Source organism: Dipteris shenzhenensis, chromosome 8 (assembly GCF_047967505.1).
Source record: "Dipteris shenzhenensis isolate YYH24624 ecotype China chromosome 8, Dip_SZ_1.0, whole genome shotgun sequence".
NCBI lineage: Eukaryota > Viridiplantae > Streptophyta > Polypodiopsida > Gleicheniales > Dipteridaceae > Dipteris > Dipteris shenzhenensis.
In genome coordinates this window covers 56,060,887-56,077,315 of record NC_141603.1, presented here as the reverse complement: position 1 = coordinate 56,077,315, position 16,429 = coordinate 56,060,887, and the positions used below count along the sequence as shown (strand labels likewise).

The following is a 16,429-nucleotide window of genomic DNA, read 5'->3' as shown; positions in this document are numbered from 1 at the left end:
ACAAGTACTCCATTTCATTCTCCCAAAAAGGCATTTCAAAGCACGTGTATAGATGTGAATATGAATTAGGCTGGCATGCACGCGCATACGTGTGTGTGTGTGTGTGTGTGTGTGTGTGTTCACTTTATTTATTTAGCTATTTTATACACACACACACACACATATATATATAACTAACTAACTAACTTGATCAATACAGGATTACGAAGTTGCAAACTACCACAAGCAACTTCACTGTCAGCCAAAACAACCCCAATTGTACAAATTCCTACACAAGAAATTTATTACAAGTGATTTAGCAGAACCATATTTTGATTCCATACTCCAAAACTTTACCATACTGTATACAACATAAAGAGAGCAACAAGTATGCTCTCTGATCCCTACTGTAGAAAGCCCATCATAGAACTTTTCCCATTACCACAGAAGAGCCCACCATCCCTAACTCATCACAGAAACCGTTCTGGAACAGCCTAGATCAGGAGACTGATGGTACAGAATTTCCAGATCTAATATCACAGACATTACCTCGGCACAGAGGGCATACTCTGTGAAGTTGCAACAAAATGAGTGATTAGAACATTAGCAAATGCATATAATTGTCATGAGCTATAAGAATGATCTAGAATTGTCAAACACTTTCGAGAAGGAATCACACGATTCACCTCATACCTGTGAACCTCCTTTAGCCACTTATCTACACATGTCATGTGAAACTCGTGATGGCAGGGTAAGGTACGAAGCCTGTCACCTTCTTCATATTCTATGAGACAAATGTGACACCTGTTGATATGGCAGAGTGGTCATAAATAAAAAGCATGCACGTTAGCCCAAGATGAATCACTACTTCACAACAATATGTGCACAAATATAATCGATTGATTGCAGAAACAATTAATTTTGCTAGTGCCTCCAGACAAACGTACTGAATATTTAGATAATGCCTCATCTCACTTCTTCTAATTAACTTTTTACTTGTGTTAGCAGACACATTTGATTTAATTCGGGCAACTTAATCTAAACTTGACACGCCATATGTGTCAACTGTGCTCATGCAAGTGTGCATGCCTATGCACACACACCGTCCTGTAATCAAGCGCTTTAACTTATCTGTAACTAGAGGCTAGTGCCTAGGTGTGGGCCCCTGGCACCTCAAAACCGTCTTCTACCTCCTCCAAGCACCCTCAGCTTCAATGGTCGGAACAATCCCAAACTAATCCTCTAAAAACACAACATAGTGCACTTTCAATCTCATGATAGTCACTCATAAGATTGAAAACCATAAACTCCATCACGCATAGTAGGGACTAGCTACTATGACATACCCACTGACGTCATCAGCGCCCAACAGTGGGTGTAGACCATAGTATAAAAATATGCTCTCACACATACAAATCCACACACCCACACATACTTGAGCATCCTTTTATACGAAGTCTTCGTACTGAGTTTCTGTCGGCACTCTGGAGGTGAAGGGCAAACTCAGCCATGATGAAGACACTATACACATCCTCCTCAAGCTCCGTGCTGCTCTGGATGCAGTCCAAATGGCATGAGGTGGACACATACATTGTGAGCTAGAACATAAGTTTCCTTCTACGGCCAATAAATGGCACCGATTAATTAATTCTCAACATGACCTGTAAAATGGATTCAACTAGTAATGCTATCTTCGGACATACTCGATTAATTGTCTAAGAGGAACCGTGTTCGTGTCTAAGTGCAAAATCCTAACACTACTGAAAGGCAATGCAACAATAGCCCATGGTGTATGATTGGATTGGAAATGCACCCCCAACCTCGTACCCTTTCTTTTGAAGGGAGCATTTACTTTACTTTTGGCCCAATGGAGCGGAAGAAGGAAGCCACACTTCGATGGGTGCCTCTTGGAAGAGAGCAATGCTCAACAAGCCCACACAGATTGTACAACCAACTGCCAGCTGGAAAGGACTGAGATGCTGTCCTTCCAACGTGTGGCTATGGAAGACACTTCCAGAATGGGTCTACATGCTTCGGTACTGGCTGGACTGAACTGCTGTACTGCCTGTTGTGGAGCTCTCTGATGCTGTCCTGCCTTGTGAGCACTGACTGCTGCTCATCAGGAAGTCTGAGCTGCTGTAGATCTGTTGAACACTGTGTATGCTGCTGCTGATCTAACCCTCAGGTCAGCAGAGGATCACCTAAACTGCTGCAAGACTGGTGCTGGGAGGTGATGGAAGACTAAGGCCCCAGAGGGCTGCTTTTATAGGCTAGAGAAGTGGGTCTTTCGCGCGCCAGAAAGCGAGTGGTATAAGTACGAGAATGAACACTGGTCCAACCACGACGGGTCTTTTTATAGCCTGATAAACGACATACTGGCTAAGGGCCAATATCCCGCAGATCAAAGGCGGAACGTGGGTAAGCTCTAGACTGCTGATTTCTGAGTTGCTGACCTGGCCTGGCTGGTCCCAAGGCCCTATGAGTAGCCCTGCCTCCCTACTGCTACTGCCAACTGCTTTGGGCTGCCCCACTGCATCCTTGTTGCTGCTGCTGACTGCTCGAGGCTGCCCCAGACAACTGCTAAGTTCTCTGATGACTATACATTTGCAGGTGATCTCTTGGCACTTGACATGGGCCCAATAGATGTTGTCCTGGGCTGTGATTGGTTGCAATCACTGGGCAAAATCAGCATGGATTTCAATGCCTTAACACTCAGCTTTGTCCACAGGGATGGATCAGTTACATTGCATGGCATTGCAGCTCCTAAATTGCAGGTCATTTCAGCAAGGCAGTTGGCCAGAGAGCTCAAGAGGGGCAGCGCCATATATGCATTAAATGTGTCGGTAACTAAGGAGGGTGGCACTCCTCGTGTTGATGATTGTGATATTCAGAGATTGCTACATTTCTAGACCAGCTGCGGTTGTTGTCCGTATGATTAACATACAACTGCATCGACTGATGTTTTCCATGTTTGTAGGCTGTAAGACTGGCTACCACTGTTACGCTCAAGTCGAGGTAGCATGACCTCGGAAGGGTCAGTCGACATTTTCCTTTAGAGGATCAATGTTTGTATTAGATTTGTTTGGGCTTCATGTAAATGATCAAAAAGGAATCAAGGTCAAGGTCCTTGGTGAGGGTGACATGGCACTAGACTAGGTGGATCTAAGGCTAAGGGACCTAAATGCATGAAATGTGCCAAGGGGCAAATGGTTTTAATGATGCCCCAAGAGAGGGGTAAATGGTCCATTAAGGAGGGACCCTAAAATGAAGACATGTGGCATACTAGATCCATCTAGGGAATTTTGGGGCTTGGTGGAAATTTTTATAAGCGAGAACCTTCATGTAACGATTTTGATTTTCTGAAGAGAAAGCTTACTACCACCGAGATCGGCTGGGAGGTGATTTCGTGTGCCTGTGCCCATGATTCGATGTAAAGCTAGAAGTAAGCAGTTCTGGATGTGTAGGCTTTGGTGTTCTCTGTCCACGGTATTTGTGCGTCTGCAGTATATCGCGGCCTCTCTACCCCCCTTCTTAAATGAAGGCAACTTCACCATGTTTAAGTCTCCTCCAATCACCCATGAATCTGCAACTCACAGAGAGTGGGTGCAGAAGGAATTGCTACGTGCATGTATTGCTCACAGACTCGTCTTGAGATATCCCGTCACCCGCATGGGCATGTGTTCAAATAGCATTTGCGAGATTTCGTCATGCAGCTGAAATATGACCAGGGAGCTCTCTATGCCTTCTAAAGTTCATTGGAATATGTACTCGTTTAATTGCCTCCGTATTTGAGTTATTTCAGATTGCAAGAGTTTCCCTAGTATAGGGAAAAGTGAGTTTGGTTACAATGTGATATATGCCTGGTTAGCTATGAATTTGGAAGTTGGGCTTTTGATTTGTGTAGAAGAAGAAGCTTCTAGGATGGATCCCGTAGAGTCGGGAGTCCAGCCGACCCCGAAGGTGTCGCACCCAACAGGTCATACACTATCTGACAGAATTGCAATGTTAGAGGATGCCTTGCAACAGATTTTAGCGCAGCAGTTACAAGCAAATGTAGGGCAATCTGAGCTCAAGAAAATGGTACATAGTATGTCTGCTAGACCATCTCGTGAAGAGAAAGGTAAATCTCCAATGGAACCTAAGTCCAGTGTTCATACGGTCGGGCCTAGGACGGCTAAGGTGCCTAATATTACCAATTATAGGCCAGAAAAGTATTCTGGTCGAATGTCTGACAATAGTTCCGATATCATTGAGACCTGGTTACACAAATGGGACGAGGCCTTCGCCATTTGTGAAATCAAGAATGATATGAAGAAAATCCGCAAGGCCACCCATATGTTTGATGAGGCAGCGGATAGGTGGTGGATAAAACAGCAGAAAGATGGAGTGGCATCCACTACTTGGAAGGGATTTAAAAAGGAGTTTAGAAAACACTTCTTACCTCCTGACGAAGCATCCCGAGCTTGGGATCAGTATCGAAACCTTCGTCAGAGAAATTTATCAGTGGCGGAATACACTGATAAGTTCAGAGAAAGTGTAATGAAGGTTGATGAACCTCTACCTCAATCAATCCAAGTAAAAGATTTTATCTTTGGATTGAATGACTCAATCAAGATGGAAGTTCGGGCTAAGTATGCAAACACGTTAGATGAAGCAATTGCCATAGCCCTGAACTATGAGGATGTTGGTGAACTGAAAGGAAAGCATAGAGTGAACACAAACCGAGAATTCTTGCTTATAGAATGAAGAAAGGTGAGGTCCTTAAGTAGGCACCTCTTACATGATCACTGACATCACTGATGACCTCTGAGCTCCACAATCATCTCCTCAATCTGCTCCTAGATTCTCTCAATCATCCTATGTGGCTTCTACCACCACCTAACAGTGCTTATGGGCACCTAACTGTGCCTCTAGCACACACACATAGAAACCAAGGTGTGCCTGGGGCATACACCTTGAGATATCCCATCATACCCCTCAAGGGAATGCCTCAGGCTATGTCAAGGATACATCTAGTCTCATAGTTTCCCATGCCATCTCATGGTGGTCAAGGGTAAATCTATGGCTCGGTTCTCATGCTAGCAAGGGGTTCCCAAGGGTGTGAAGTAAACAAAAGAAATACAAAAAACCTTCCAATGGTTATCTCCCTGCATGTACATGCACACAATGTCTGCAGGAGGTACCATGGAGCAAGACACGTACACATGGCCTACATCATATGGTGACCAGAGGTGTTTACAAAACACAATAGTTTATTCCATTCATTTTGGAGGACTATCCAGGCTGCGTACCTTGACTCAACATAAAAAAGAGAGATCTGGAGCATATATGGAGATGATTCAAAAGGCATAATCTTCATAGGATGCCTCATCTTGTGGAGGCACATCAACTGAAAGTAGATTGGCAGTTTCTGACTTTGTAGTTGCTTTCTTTTTTGCTCTACAAAACTTTTCATGGTGATTGTTTTTGCCACAGTGTCCGCATGGATTGATCTTGAAGCAGTCTTTTGAGAGGTGATTAGTCTTCCCACAATGTTTGCAAGGTGAAAACTTGCCCTTCTGGATTTTTATGGCATAGGCTGTGTCATTGCCCCTCCGGAGTTCCATGTGCCTTTCTTCTTCTTGAAGAGCAGAAATAAGACCTTCAAGATTAGGATTAGGAAGATTTTTCAAAGTGGTAACAACATGATCATAATCTTCAGGCATACTCTTGAGCAACACTGCCATTGCATCATCTGTAGTGATTGGAGAGTTGATAGAAGCAAGTAGAGTCATGAGATTCCGCATATGATTGACATGGGCAGCCAAAGGAGTGCCACTAGCCATCTTTAATTCAAAGAAAGCAATCTTAAGTGACAATTTTGAGATGTGAGAGCTAGCACCAAAAATAATATCAAGCTTCTGCCAAGCTTCAGAAGGAGACTCCAAATCAGAGATGTGATGAATATAGTCATCTCCTAAGGCAAGAGCAATGATGCCATATGCTTTCTTCTCTCTAGCAGGATCTCTTGTCGGGAGTGTCGGAGCTGAGGATTCTCCACATTGGAGGCTGTTGAAGAAGAAGTTGAAGCCGGTTTGACAAGCCCCAAGAGGTTTTCCCTCATCAATGCAAACTTAACCTTTATCTGCCATGTGTGAAAGCCCTTACCATTGAACTTATCCATATTCAAGATGGTAGCCATGAGAGGGTCTTACCCAAGAATTGGGCAGTGTCTTCTCTCTTACAAGGCTAGAAAAACAATTGAAAAGCTTCAAAGTATAAGCATTTAATGTAGCAAAGACTTGTGACCAAATTTCATACTACAAATCAATGATGCTTTCACTTGCATGCTTCACAGAGGTGGCTAAATGAAAGCTTTCCAAGCAAATCCAGGTGTAGCAGCTTAAAGCAAAGCTGTAGCCACAGTTGTACTGATGCTATTTAACACTTTCAAACATTAGAAATGCTAAAGCAACATCTAATGTAGCATCACACTCACCACCTTGTCAAAACTGTCCAAAACAGAGGCCTGAACTTGGAGGGCTTGTATCTCACTCTCCAAAGCAAAGAAAAAGGGGCTTCCAAGCAAAAGAAAGCTCACATATAGGCGAATTTCTGGTGCAGAGGTTAGACAGAATTTCGCGCGATGTTGCTGACTGGAGCGTCATCAAAATCGACTGGTTTTTGCTTGTTTTCTCCTTGAATATGCAGCCATTGCTGCTCAGATTTCAACACAAGATAGCCCAAGGTATGGAGAAGCTTCCCCTGAAAGGAATTAGAGAAGGGTGGAGCAGACACAGAGAAAACGCAGAACAAAGATTTGACGATTTTCGTGGAATGGCGACCAGCAGCGACATTGATTCTTCAATTCCTTGCAGGTGAAGGTTCGCCCATTCGAGAGGTATCTCCAGCAAGAAGGGCTTGGAGAATGGCGGAGAAACGAGGGAGAACAAGCTCTAGCAAGATTTGGGAACAAAGGGAAGAAATCGTGAAGATGAAGAAGAAGAAGATGATGTGGCACAAATGGGCTCAAGGAGGATCAAAGGGCTCTGATACCATGTTGGTGAACTGAAAGGAAAGCATGGAGTGAACACAAACTGAGAATTCTTGCTTATAGAATGAAGAAAGGTGAGGTCCTTAAGTAGGCACCTCTTACATGATCACTGACATCACTGATGACCTCTGAGCTCCACAATCATCTCCTCAATCTGCTCCTAGATTCTCTCAATCATCCTATGTGGCTTCTACCACCACCTAACAGTGCTTATGGGCACCTAACTGTGCCTCTAGCACACACACACATAGAAACCAAGGTGTGCCTGAAGCATACACCTTGAGATATCCCATCAGAGGATGCAAAAGGGAACAGACCAAGTGGGTTTGTGCAGGTTGGGACTAAGTATGGGTACCCGAAGAAAACTGGATTTAAGAAGAAGTGGATTAGCGAAGGGAGTGTCTCACAGCCTAGTGGTCAAGCCAAGCAGGCGAAACCAGTTGAGACTCAAAAATCAAGTACCACCATTGGAATGAAAAGAAAAGTAACACCAATGGTAGCCCGGGCTTGGTCGAAGTCTTCTTTTAACCCAAAGCAAAGGGAAAAAGCGAGGAGAGAAGGCTTGTGTTTTGGATGCCTTCAACCTCATCAGTGGAAAGATTGTCCACGAAACAAGGATCGCCAGATGGCTGAGATGGTGGTCTCAGAATGCGACGTGGAAATGGAGGGAAGTCCCAGAGCAGAACAGATGCAGATTCAGCTAGCGGGAACTTCTCAAAGGTCAGTACCTCTTTTGTTATGTGTGTCTGTTGCTAAGTTAGTAACTAGTGCACCTGATAATATTCTGTCAAAGCCCGCAACAACGGGATATACAGCCTTTAATGATATGGAGTTAATTAAGATGAAAGGGCAAGTAGCTAATCATGATGTCATTGTGTTGTTTGACTCAGCGTCAACGCACAATGTAATTAACTCCAAGCTTGTAAAGAGGCTGAAACTAAAGACTAGCCTATCTGACTATGCATATACAGTCAGAATGGCAGATGGAAGTTCAACTAAAGTATGGGACCAAAGAATTACCCAGTTGGAGCTTCGAATTCGGGACTATGCTGAGAAGCTTGATTTTGAAATGACTAAGCTTGCTCATGCAGACATAGCCCTGGGTAAGGCTTGGCATTTTAGGAAGAATCCAGCCATAGATTGAAAAAAGCACATTTATCAATTCAAGATGAATGATGTGATGTATGTCTTACAAGGTGAAAAAGATATACCTCAAGGACCGTTGGTTTCCGTAATGAAATTTCGAAAAGCTCAAGAAGAGTTTTTATTTCTTTGTACAGCATCAGTAGAGCCGATTGATGATTCTTCGGCTAGCACTGATGTTGCTGAAAATGGAGAGATGGCCAAGCTGGCTGATCAAATAGCAGGAGTTCTCTGATTGTTTTAGGGATGAACTACCTTATGGGTTACCTCCAGAGCGGAATGTTCAGCATAAGATTGAACTAATCCCGGGGGCAAAACCTGTAAATAGACCTCCCTATAGGTTGAGTTTTACTGAAGAGGCGGAGGTGCGAAGACAACTGGAAGAATACCTCAAGTTGGGGCAGATTCAACCAAGTTTCTCACCTTTTGCTTCGCCATTGATATTAAAGAAGAAGAAAGATGATACTTTTCGTCTCTGTATAGATTACAGAGCATTGAATAATATCACTATTAAGCACAGGTATCCGATGGCTCGAATTGATGATTTGCTAGATGCATTACATAGGGCCGTAATTTTCATTAAGATAGATCTTAAATGTGGCTACCATCAGATCCATATTAGAGCCAAGCATGTGCATAAAACTGCTTTTAGAAGCAGATTTGGACATTATGAGTTTTTGGTAATGCCCTTTGGACTTACCAATGCTCCAGCTACATTCGTCATGCTTATGAACGATTTACTACGTCCGTATATCGAAAAGTTTGTAGTACACTTTATTGACGATATTCTGATATTCAGTAAAAGTATTACTGAGCATTATGAACACTTAAGAATAGTGTTCAATACTTTGAGGAAAGCTAGTCTTTATGTACATAAGAAGAAAACTATACTGTGTATGGTAAGACTTGAATATTTGGGATACATAATTACTCCTGAGGGAGTAGAAATGGATCCAAAGAAAGTGGCTGTGATACTAACTTGGCCAATCCCTCAGAGTTTGACCGCTTTGCGATCATTCTTGGGATTTGTCCAATTTTATCGAAGGCATATCAAAGGATATTCCGAAATAGTATCGCCATTGATTGATCTGACCTCAAATAAAGTACCTTTTATATGGGGACAGAATCAACAGGAAAGTTTAACACCATAAAACAAGCTGTGGTCTCAGGACCGGTGTTCAAAATAGTTAATCCCCAGAAACCGTTTTTCCTTAAAACCGATGCAAGTGGCATTGCGGTAGAAGCAGTTCTCCTCCAAGAGGAAAGGCCAGTAGCCTTTGAAAGCAAGAAGCTTTCTCCCTCTCAACGAAATTGGCCAACTCATGAATTAGAGTTGTATGATGTTGTCCATGTGCTGAAAACGTGGAGACATTATTTGTATGGGTCAGAGTTTTATGTTAATGTTGATCACGATACTCTGAAACATTTTTGTAAACGACCTGACTGGAGAGGCCGCCAAGCTAGGTGGAAAGAACTCATGTAGGAGTTTAACTTGACAATTCGGTACCGAAGAGGGAAGGATAATAAAGTTGCTGATGCATTGTCACGCATTATGCATAATATGAGTTTCACGGTATTAGAAGTGCTCTAATGACCGAGATTAGAGAAACTCAAAAGGTGCCAAACTTATGCAAGATATGCCATAAGGGATGGTATGCTATAAAGAAATGGCAAGGTAGTAGTACCTAATCAGAATGATCTCAAGCAGAGAGTCATTCAACAATGCCATGATAGCCCATGTGCAAGACATCTAGGAGTCGAGAAGACATATGATCTCGTGAGACGAGATTTCTTTTGGCCAAAGATGAAAAAGCATATTCATGAATATGTGACACGTTGTTTTTCGTGACAGGTAAGTAAGGCAGAACGAGTGAAGCCACCCGGACTTTTACAGCCCTTGGAGACACCACTAGGTAGGTGGGAGAGAATTTCCATGGACTTTATTGTAGGTCTGCCTACGACACAAGGTGGATATGATTCTATCCTTGTGGTGGTTGATCGTCTTACCAAGATGGCTCACTACATTCCAACTAGAGAGTCTGTTAGTGCCCCGCAAGTGGCGGATTTGTTTATTAGAGATATATTTCGTTTGCATGGATTATCCAAATCCTTAGTGTCAGACAGGGATGTCAAATTTACCGGTCATTTTTGGACTGCGGTGTTTGAGACACCAAGGACTGAGTTGGGAATGAGTAGTGGGGACCATCCAAAAACGGATGGCCAGACGGAAAGAATCAACCAAATCTAAGAGGATATGCTTAGAGCATGTGTGTCATTGAGGCAACATACATGGGACAAGTGGTTGCCATTGTTAGAATTTGCATACAATGATAGAAAACATTCCTCTACAGGGTTCAGTCCTTTTAAGCTGAACTATGGTTATAGACCAGCGAATCCAACTACAATTGGAGTACCTCAGAGAGTGTCTAGTGCTGCGGACTTTGTGGTTCACAGATGCGGAAGATGCTAGCACTTGCGAGAGCTAACTGTTGGAATTATATCTATAATTCAGCAGTGACCAATGTAATATAATAAGTTAGTTAGGGACACTTTTTCCTCTTTTAGAGGTTTTTCCTCCTAACTGCAGTTAGTTCACTAACTATGGTTAGTGACTACTAAGGTTTTGTCACTATGACAAAACCTTATCTACACTACTTTGTGTTGTACTCTTTTACACACTCTATTGAGCAACTACAGCTTTAAAGCTTACGTCTCTCTCACTCTCTCTTGCTCTCACTCTCTCTATCTATCTCCATTCCTTCATATGGTATCAGAGCAGGTCCAAGAGTCTTGTGCTCCTTGCTCCCTCAAGCTTCAATCATAACCTCGACTTTTCAGCCTCAACAAATCAGACCGTACAGTCCGTACGACTGTACGGATTTCTATCGCCTGCCGTACGAACAGCTTCCCGTACGATTCTGTCGCCTGCCGTACAAATCCGTACCTCTACGCCGTACTTCGCCGTACAGCGCCGAATCTGTCAGTCGTACTTCGCCGTACAGCGCCGAATCTGTTCGTCACCTGCAGTCGTACTTGCTGTACCTGTAGTCGTACTTTGCCGTACCCTGTGACCGTACACCGTACAGCGCCGTCGATCTGTACTGCATTTGCTTTTCGCTGTACCAGCAATCTGTACTTCGCTGTCAATCCGTACTGCATCTGCTTCAGTACAGCAGCACGGATCTTCTTGGTTTTGGACAAGAAATCTGGCAGGCTAAGTTTTTGGCAGGTCATCTTCATTTTGGCAAGTGATTTTTGACAGGCTAAGTTTGCAACAGCCATTGTTTGGCTAAGTATTCTGCTAGAATATTTGGGGCATTTTGCAGATTGAAGCCATTGCAATCATTCGGCAATTTTGAAGCTATCACAAGAGCAAAATTGCAGATTTATCTGAAATTTGGGACTTTTGTATTAAAATTGCAGATTTGGGGCTTTTGACATTTTTACCCCTTTCTGGCTGCAATTTCTAGCTACAAATTGGGGCTTTTGTGTTTGGAGAGCATTTTTTGGAGTATTCAGTATATACTGCCTTTATTGGAGTGTTTGGAACACTTTTGGCAGATTTTGGAGAGTGTTCTATGCTTGGACAGATTTCTGACAGCTCAAGTGCAGAAATCTAAGTTGCTTATACAGCCCGTGCTTGGGTGTGGTTTTTGGGAGTTGTGCATTTTATTCCCAGTAAGGGAATTCAGCTTTGTATCTGCTTCAATTCTTTTTTCAGATATGGCCCATCAAAATCAGAATGATTTTCAGTTCGGTGGTCTTTCTCAGGAAGAAAAATTGGATGGTACCAACTACTCCCTCTGGAGTTTCATGGTACGTAATATTCTGATTTCTCGCAATCTATGGGATTATGTCAATGGGGATGAAATCCGACCAGCAGATATTGCACCTGCTACCCCTCCTCACCAAGGAGGTGGAAGAGGTCGTGCACAAGGTGCAGCTGCAGGACAAGTTGTTGGTGCAGCTACAGTTAATACTCCTGAACAAAAGAGATGGGATTCACGGGATGCCTTAGCCTTGTCATGCATCTCTCTTTCAGTGAAAAGATCAATCATTCCGCATATCCGGTCGTGTAAGACCTCCAGGGCAGCGTGGGATATTTTGGAAAGCATGTATGCAGCACGGAATGATGCCAGGGTATCTTTTTTAAAAAGAGAGTTGAGCAATACACATATGGAGGAGGGTGACTCCATGTCAGCCCACCTCACTAAGCTACAGGATCTCAGAGAGCAGTTGTTAAATATAGATGAAATTATTCCTGATTCAGAGATGATTACAACCACTCTGAATTCTCTTCCTGAGTCTTATCTCAGCTTTCATACTTCGCTGAATTTATCATTGAGGGGGGGTGCAAATCCTCTTTCTTTTCATGAGCTGATAGGACTTCTGCTTCAGGAAGAGCAGACCAGGAAAAATTTGGCTTCACGTGCAGGTGAACAAGCAATGCTCTCAAAATTCAAATCAAAAACAAAGGGACAGGCAAAAACAGCAGCAAATCAGCCTTCCAGTGGGTCAGGACAGCCTTCACAAAAGGCTAAAAGTGATGCAAGCAAGCCCAAAAAGAAGGGTTTCTGTCACTACTGCAAAAAGCCAAGTCATCACATAGCAGAATGCAGGAAAAGGATTGCAAAGGAAAAGAAAAACAGCTCAGGAATGGCTGTTTCAGATTCAGCCCCTTGTGCATCTGACAGTGGGGATGCTGCAGCCAACTTTGTTGGTCAAGATTATGCCTTTTTATCTTGCATTTCTGATTCTAGGTTGGCTGTTCCCGATGCTCAAGCTAGTACAGCTTCATGCAGTGATGATACATATGCATTTTTGACTTGCAGTTTTGACTCTCCTTCAGATGCATCTGCTTTCAGTGTTGATGAAACACTGAACACATGGTATTTTGACAGCGGTGCATCCAAGCACATCACTTCGAGGAAGTGTCTCTTTACTTCCTTGAATCCACCCCCTGTTGGTAAGAAAGTCACTTGTGCCAACAACTCCTCATATTCAGTACGTGGCACAGGAGAAGTTGAGCTCACTGCAATTGATGGCTCAATTTTCAGACTTTCTGATGTTTTATATGTGCCTGGCATAACCAAAAATCTCCTTTCAGTGTCCACTCTTAACAGAGATGGATTTCAGGTCATCTTTGAGGATGACAAATGTGCTGTCCGGGACAGGGAAGCTAACTATGCCTTAATGTTATCTGGTACCCTGCTGCGTGGGCTTTTTCAGCTTGATATTTTTCAGAAAAGAGCAGCTCATGCTTTGGCAATTTCTTCCCCTACAGTTGCCATGCAAAATGCAGAATTATGGCATGCCAGATATGGCCACATGAATTACAACAGCTTGATGACACTTCAAAAATTTTCAATGGTTGATGCATTGCCCCCTCTTGAGATACCTCCTCCACATGCCTGTGAAGGGTGCATTTTAGGTAAAATGCATAGATTTCCCTTCAAGAAGGATGGTTCAGTTAAAGCTGTTCGCAAATTGCAGCTTATACACAGTGATGTCTGTGGTCCCATGAGGACTCCTTCATTGGGTGGTCATCTCTACTTTGTCACATTTATTGATGACTACTCCAATTTTACTTGGGTTTATGGGCTGAAAAAGAAATCTGAAGTCTTCACAGTGTTTAAACACTTTTCAGCCATGGTTGAAAATGAAACCGGGCTCAAGATACAGATATTACGCACGGATAGAGGTGGGGAATACCTATCTGCAGAATTTGATGCTTTCCTCAAACAAAAGGGTATTATGCATCAGCTCACAGTCAGGCTGACCCCTCAGCAAAATGGCAAAGCTGAGAGGAAAAATAGAACCCTCATGGAGATGGACAGATGTATGCTGAAAAGCAAACACATGCCTCATAAATTCTGGTTAGAGGGTTTGATGTGTGCCAATTACATTTTGAACAGGGCTCCCACTAAGGCTTTAAAAACAAAAACTCCTTTTGAGGTGTGGAATGATAGGAAGCCTTCAGTGGATCACTTCCGAGTCTTTGGATGCCTTGCCTATGCACATGTGCCAGTTGAATTTAGGCACAAATTGTCAGATAAAGCCATCAAATGCATATTTGTTGGATACAGTGCAGAAAGCAAGGGGTATCGTCTCTACAATCCTGCTACACGCAAAATCATTGTAAGTAGAGATGTGATATTTTCTGAAAATTCAGCTTACACTCAGGCTGATTTTCAAATGCCTTCACCTTCAGAAGATGTATTTCAAGGGTTGCTACCCATTGCTTTGGGTTCCCCTGCTGATTTTTCTGATCCAAATCAGAATTTACAGCAACCTTCACATGCTTCAGTTCCGCCACGGGATGTCATGCCTCCTCCACAGGAAGTGGAACAAGTGGTACAGCAAGAAATTGCAGACATACATGCAGCAAAAACAGTCCCAAACTGGCTGTTACAGACTCTCCGGGAGAGTAAACTTGATGCTCCGTTACCTGGCAGGACTCGCAGTGCAGCAAGGCACATGGAAGGTGCTCATTCAGTGGAATCAGCATATGCAGGTACTCTCCTTGATGAAGAGGAGCCTGCCACATTTGAAGAGGCACAAGGTAATGTGCATTGGATGAATGCCATGCACGATGAGTTGCAGTCCATTGCCAAAAATCAGACTTGGGATGTTGTGGACTTGCCACCGGGTAAACATGCTATTGGCACACGATGGGTATTTAAAGTCAAACGGAAGCCAGATGGCTCCATTGACAGATATAAAGCCAGGCTGGTTGCTAAAGGCTATGCTCAGAAAAAGGGCATAGATTATGAGGAGACTTTTGCTCCTACATCCCGGATGACCACCATCCGCTCAGTAATTGCAATGGCTGCACATTTTGAGTGGAATGTTCATCAGTTGGACATCAAAACAGCCTTCTTAAATGGGGACTTGCTGGAAGAGGTGTATGTCAAACACTCCGGGTTTTGAAATTACAGCAAATGCACTTCAAGTCTGCAAGCTTAATAAAGCTTTATATGGGCTGAAACAGGCCCCTCGTGCATGGTATGCCAAGATACATGCATTTTTGACCAGCAAGGGGCTGCACAATAGTCCTACTGAGAGCACCCTCTACATCAAGATGGATGGGGGGGAAATATTAGTCATCCTTCTTTATGTTGATGACTTACTGCTCACAGGGTCCAATGACGACAAAATTGCAGATTTCAAAACTGATTTGCAGACCCACTTTGATATGTCAGATTTGGGGCTGCTTCATTTTTATTTGGGGATCCAGTTCTCTCATGAGAGACGTGGCACTAATATGTCTCAGTCCAAGTATGTTCAGAAACTTTTGGACAGATTTAACATGCAAGAGTGTAAGCCCATATCTACTCCTATGGAACCGGGGCTGAAACTCACAATGCATGATGCAGGAGAATCAGTTGATGCCACACTTTACAGTCAAGCTGTTGGATGCCTCATATATCTCTGCAATACTAGGCCTGATATTCAGTTTGCAGTATCTCAGGTGAGCAGGTATATGCACAGCCCTAAAACTATGCATTGGCAGGCAGTTAAGCGCATCTTCCGTTATTTGCAAGGCACCAAGTCTTTTGGCTTACTATTTCCCAGGGGGGGTGACTTGCAGATGCATGCCTACAGTGATTCAGATTGGGCTGGTGATTATGACACTAGGCAGTCCACTAGTGGCAATTGTTTCTTTTTGGGAAAATCTTGCATTTCATGGCTAAGCAAGAAACAATCTACAGTGGCTACCTCATCATGTGAAGCTGAGTACAGGGCAGCTTTCACAGCAACAGTGGAATGTGTCTGGCTGAGACGTTTATTTGCTGATCTTTATCTGTCTTTGGAGGGTCCTTCTCCAATTCTCACTGATAGTCAGAGTGCCATTGCAGTGGCAAAGAATCCAGTGTTTCATGCTCGCACGAAGCACATTGAGGTTCACTATCATTACGTCAGAGAGAAGTTACATGCAGGAGAGATCAGTATGATCTTTGTGTCCACACATGACAACGTTGCAGATATCTTCACCAAAGCACTACCACGTGAGAAGTTCGAGGCATTTCGCAGTGCCCTGAACTTATATCCGTTTGGTGATTGATCAGCCTTGTACATGACATTGGCACTGCAGGGGGGTGTTGGAATTATATCTATAATTCAGCAGTGACCAATGTAATATAATAAGTTAGTTAGGGGCACTTTTCCCTCTTTTAGAGGTTTTTCCCCCTAACTGCAGTTAGTTCACTAACTATGGTTAGTGACTACTAAGGTTTTGTCACTATGACAAAACCTTATCTACACTACTTTGTG

The 16,429-nt window shown here is 43.3% G+C and overlaps 1 protein-coding gene across 1 annotated transcript in view; it reads right to left on the bottom strand.

The window, feature by feature from the left end:
• Window positions 1-211: 211 nt before the first annotated feature.
• Window positions 212-16,429, bottom strand: part of LOC147899702 (uncharacterized) — a 45,105-nt gene continuing 28,887 nt past the window's right edge. Inside the window, exons 5-6 of the mRNA XM_087378600.1 lie at window positions 673-783; window positions 212-548 (exon numbers count right to left, since the gene is read on the bottom strand). Coding sequence (XP_087234726.1) covers window positions 479-548; window positions 673-783 — 181 coding nt within the window. The 3' untranslated portion in view covers window positions 212-478. The remainder of the gene's footprint in view (window positions 549-672; window positions 784-16,429) is intronic.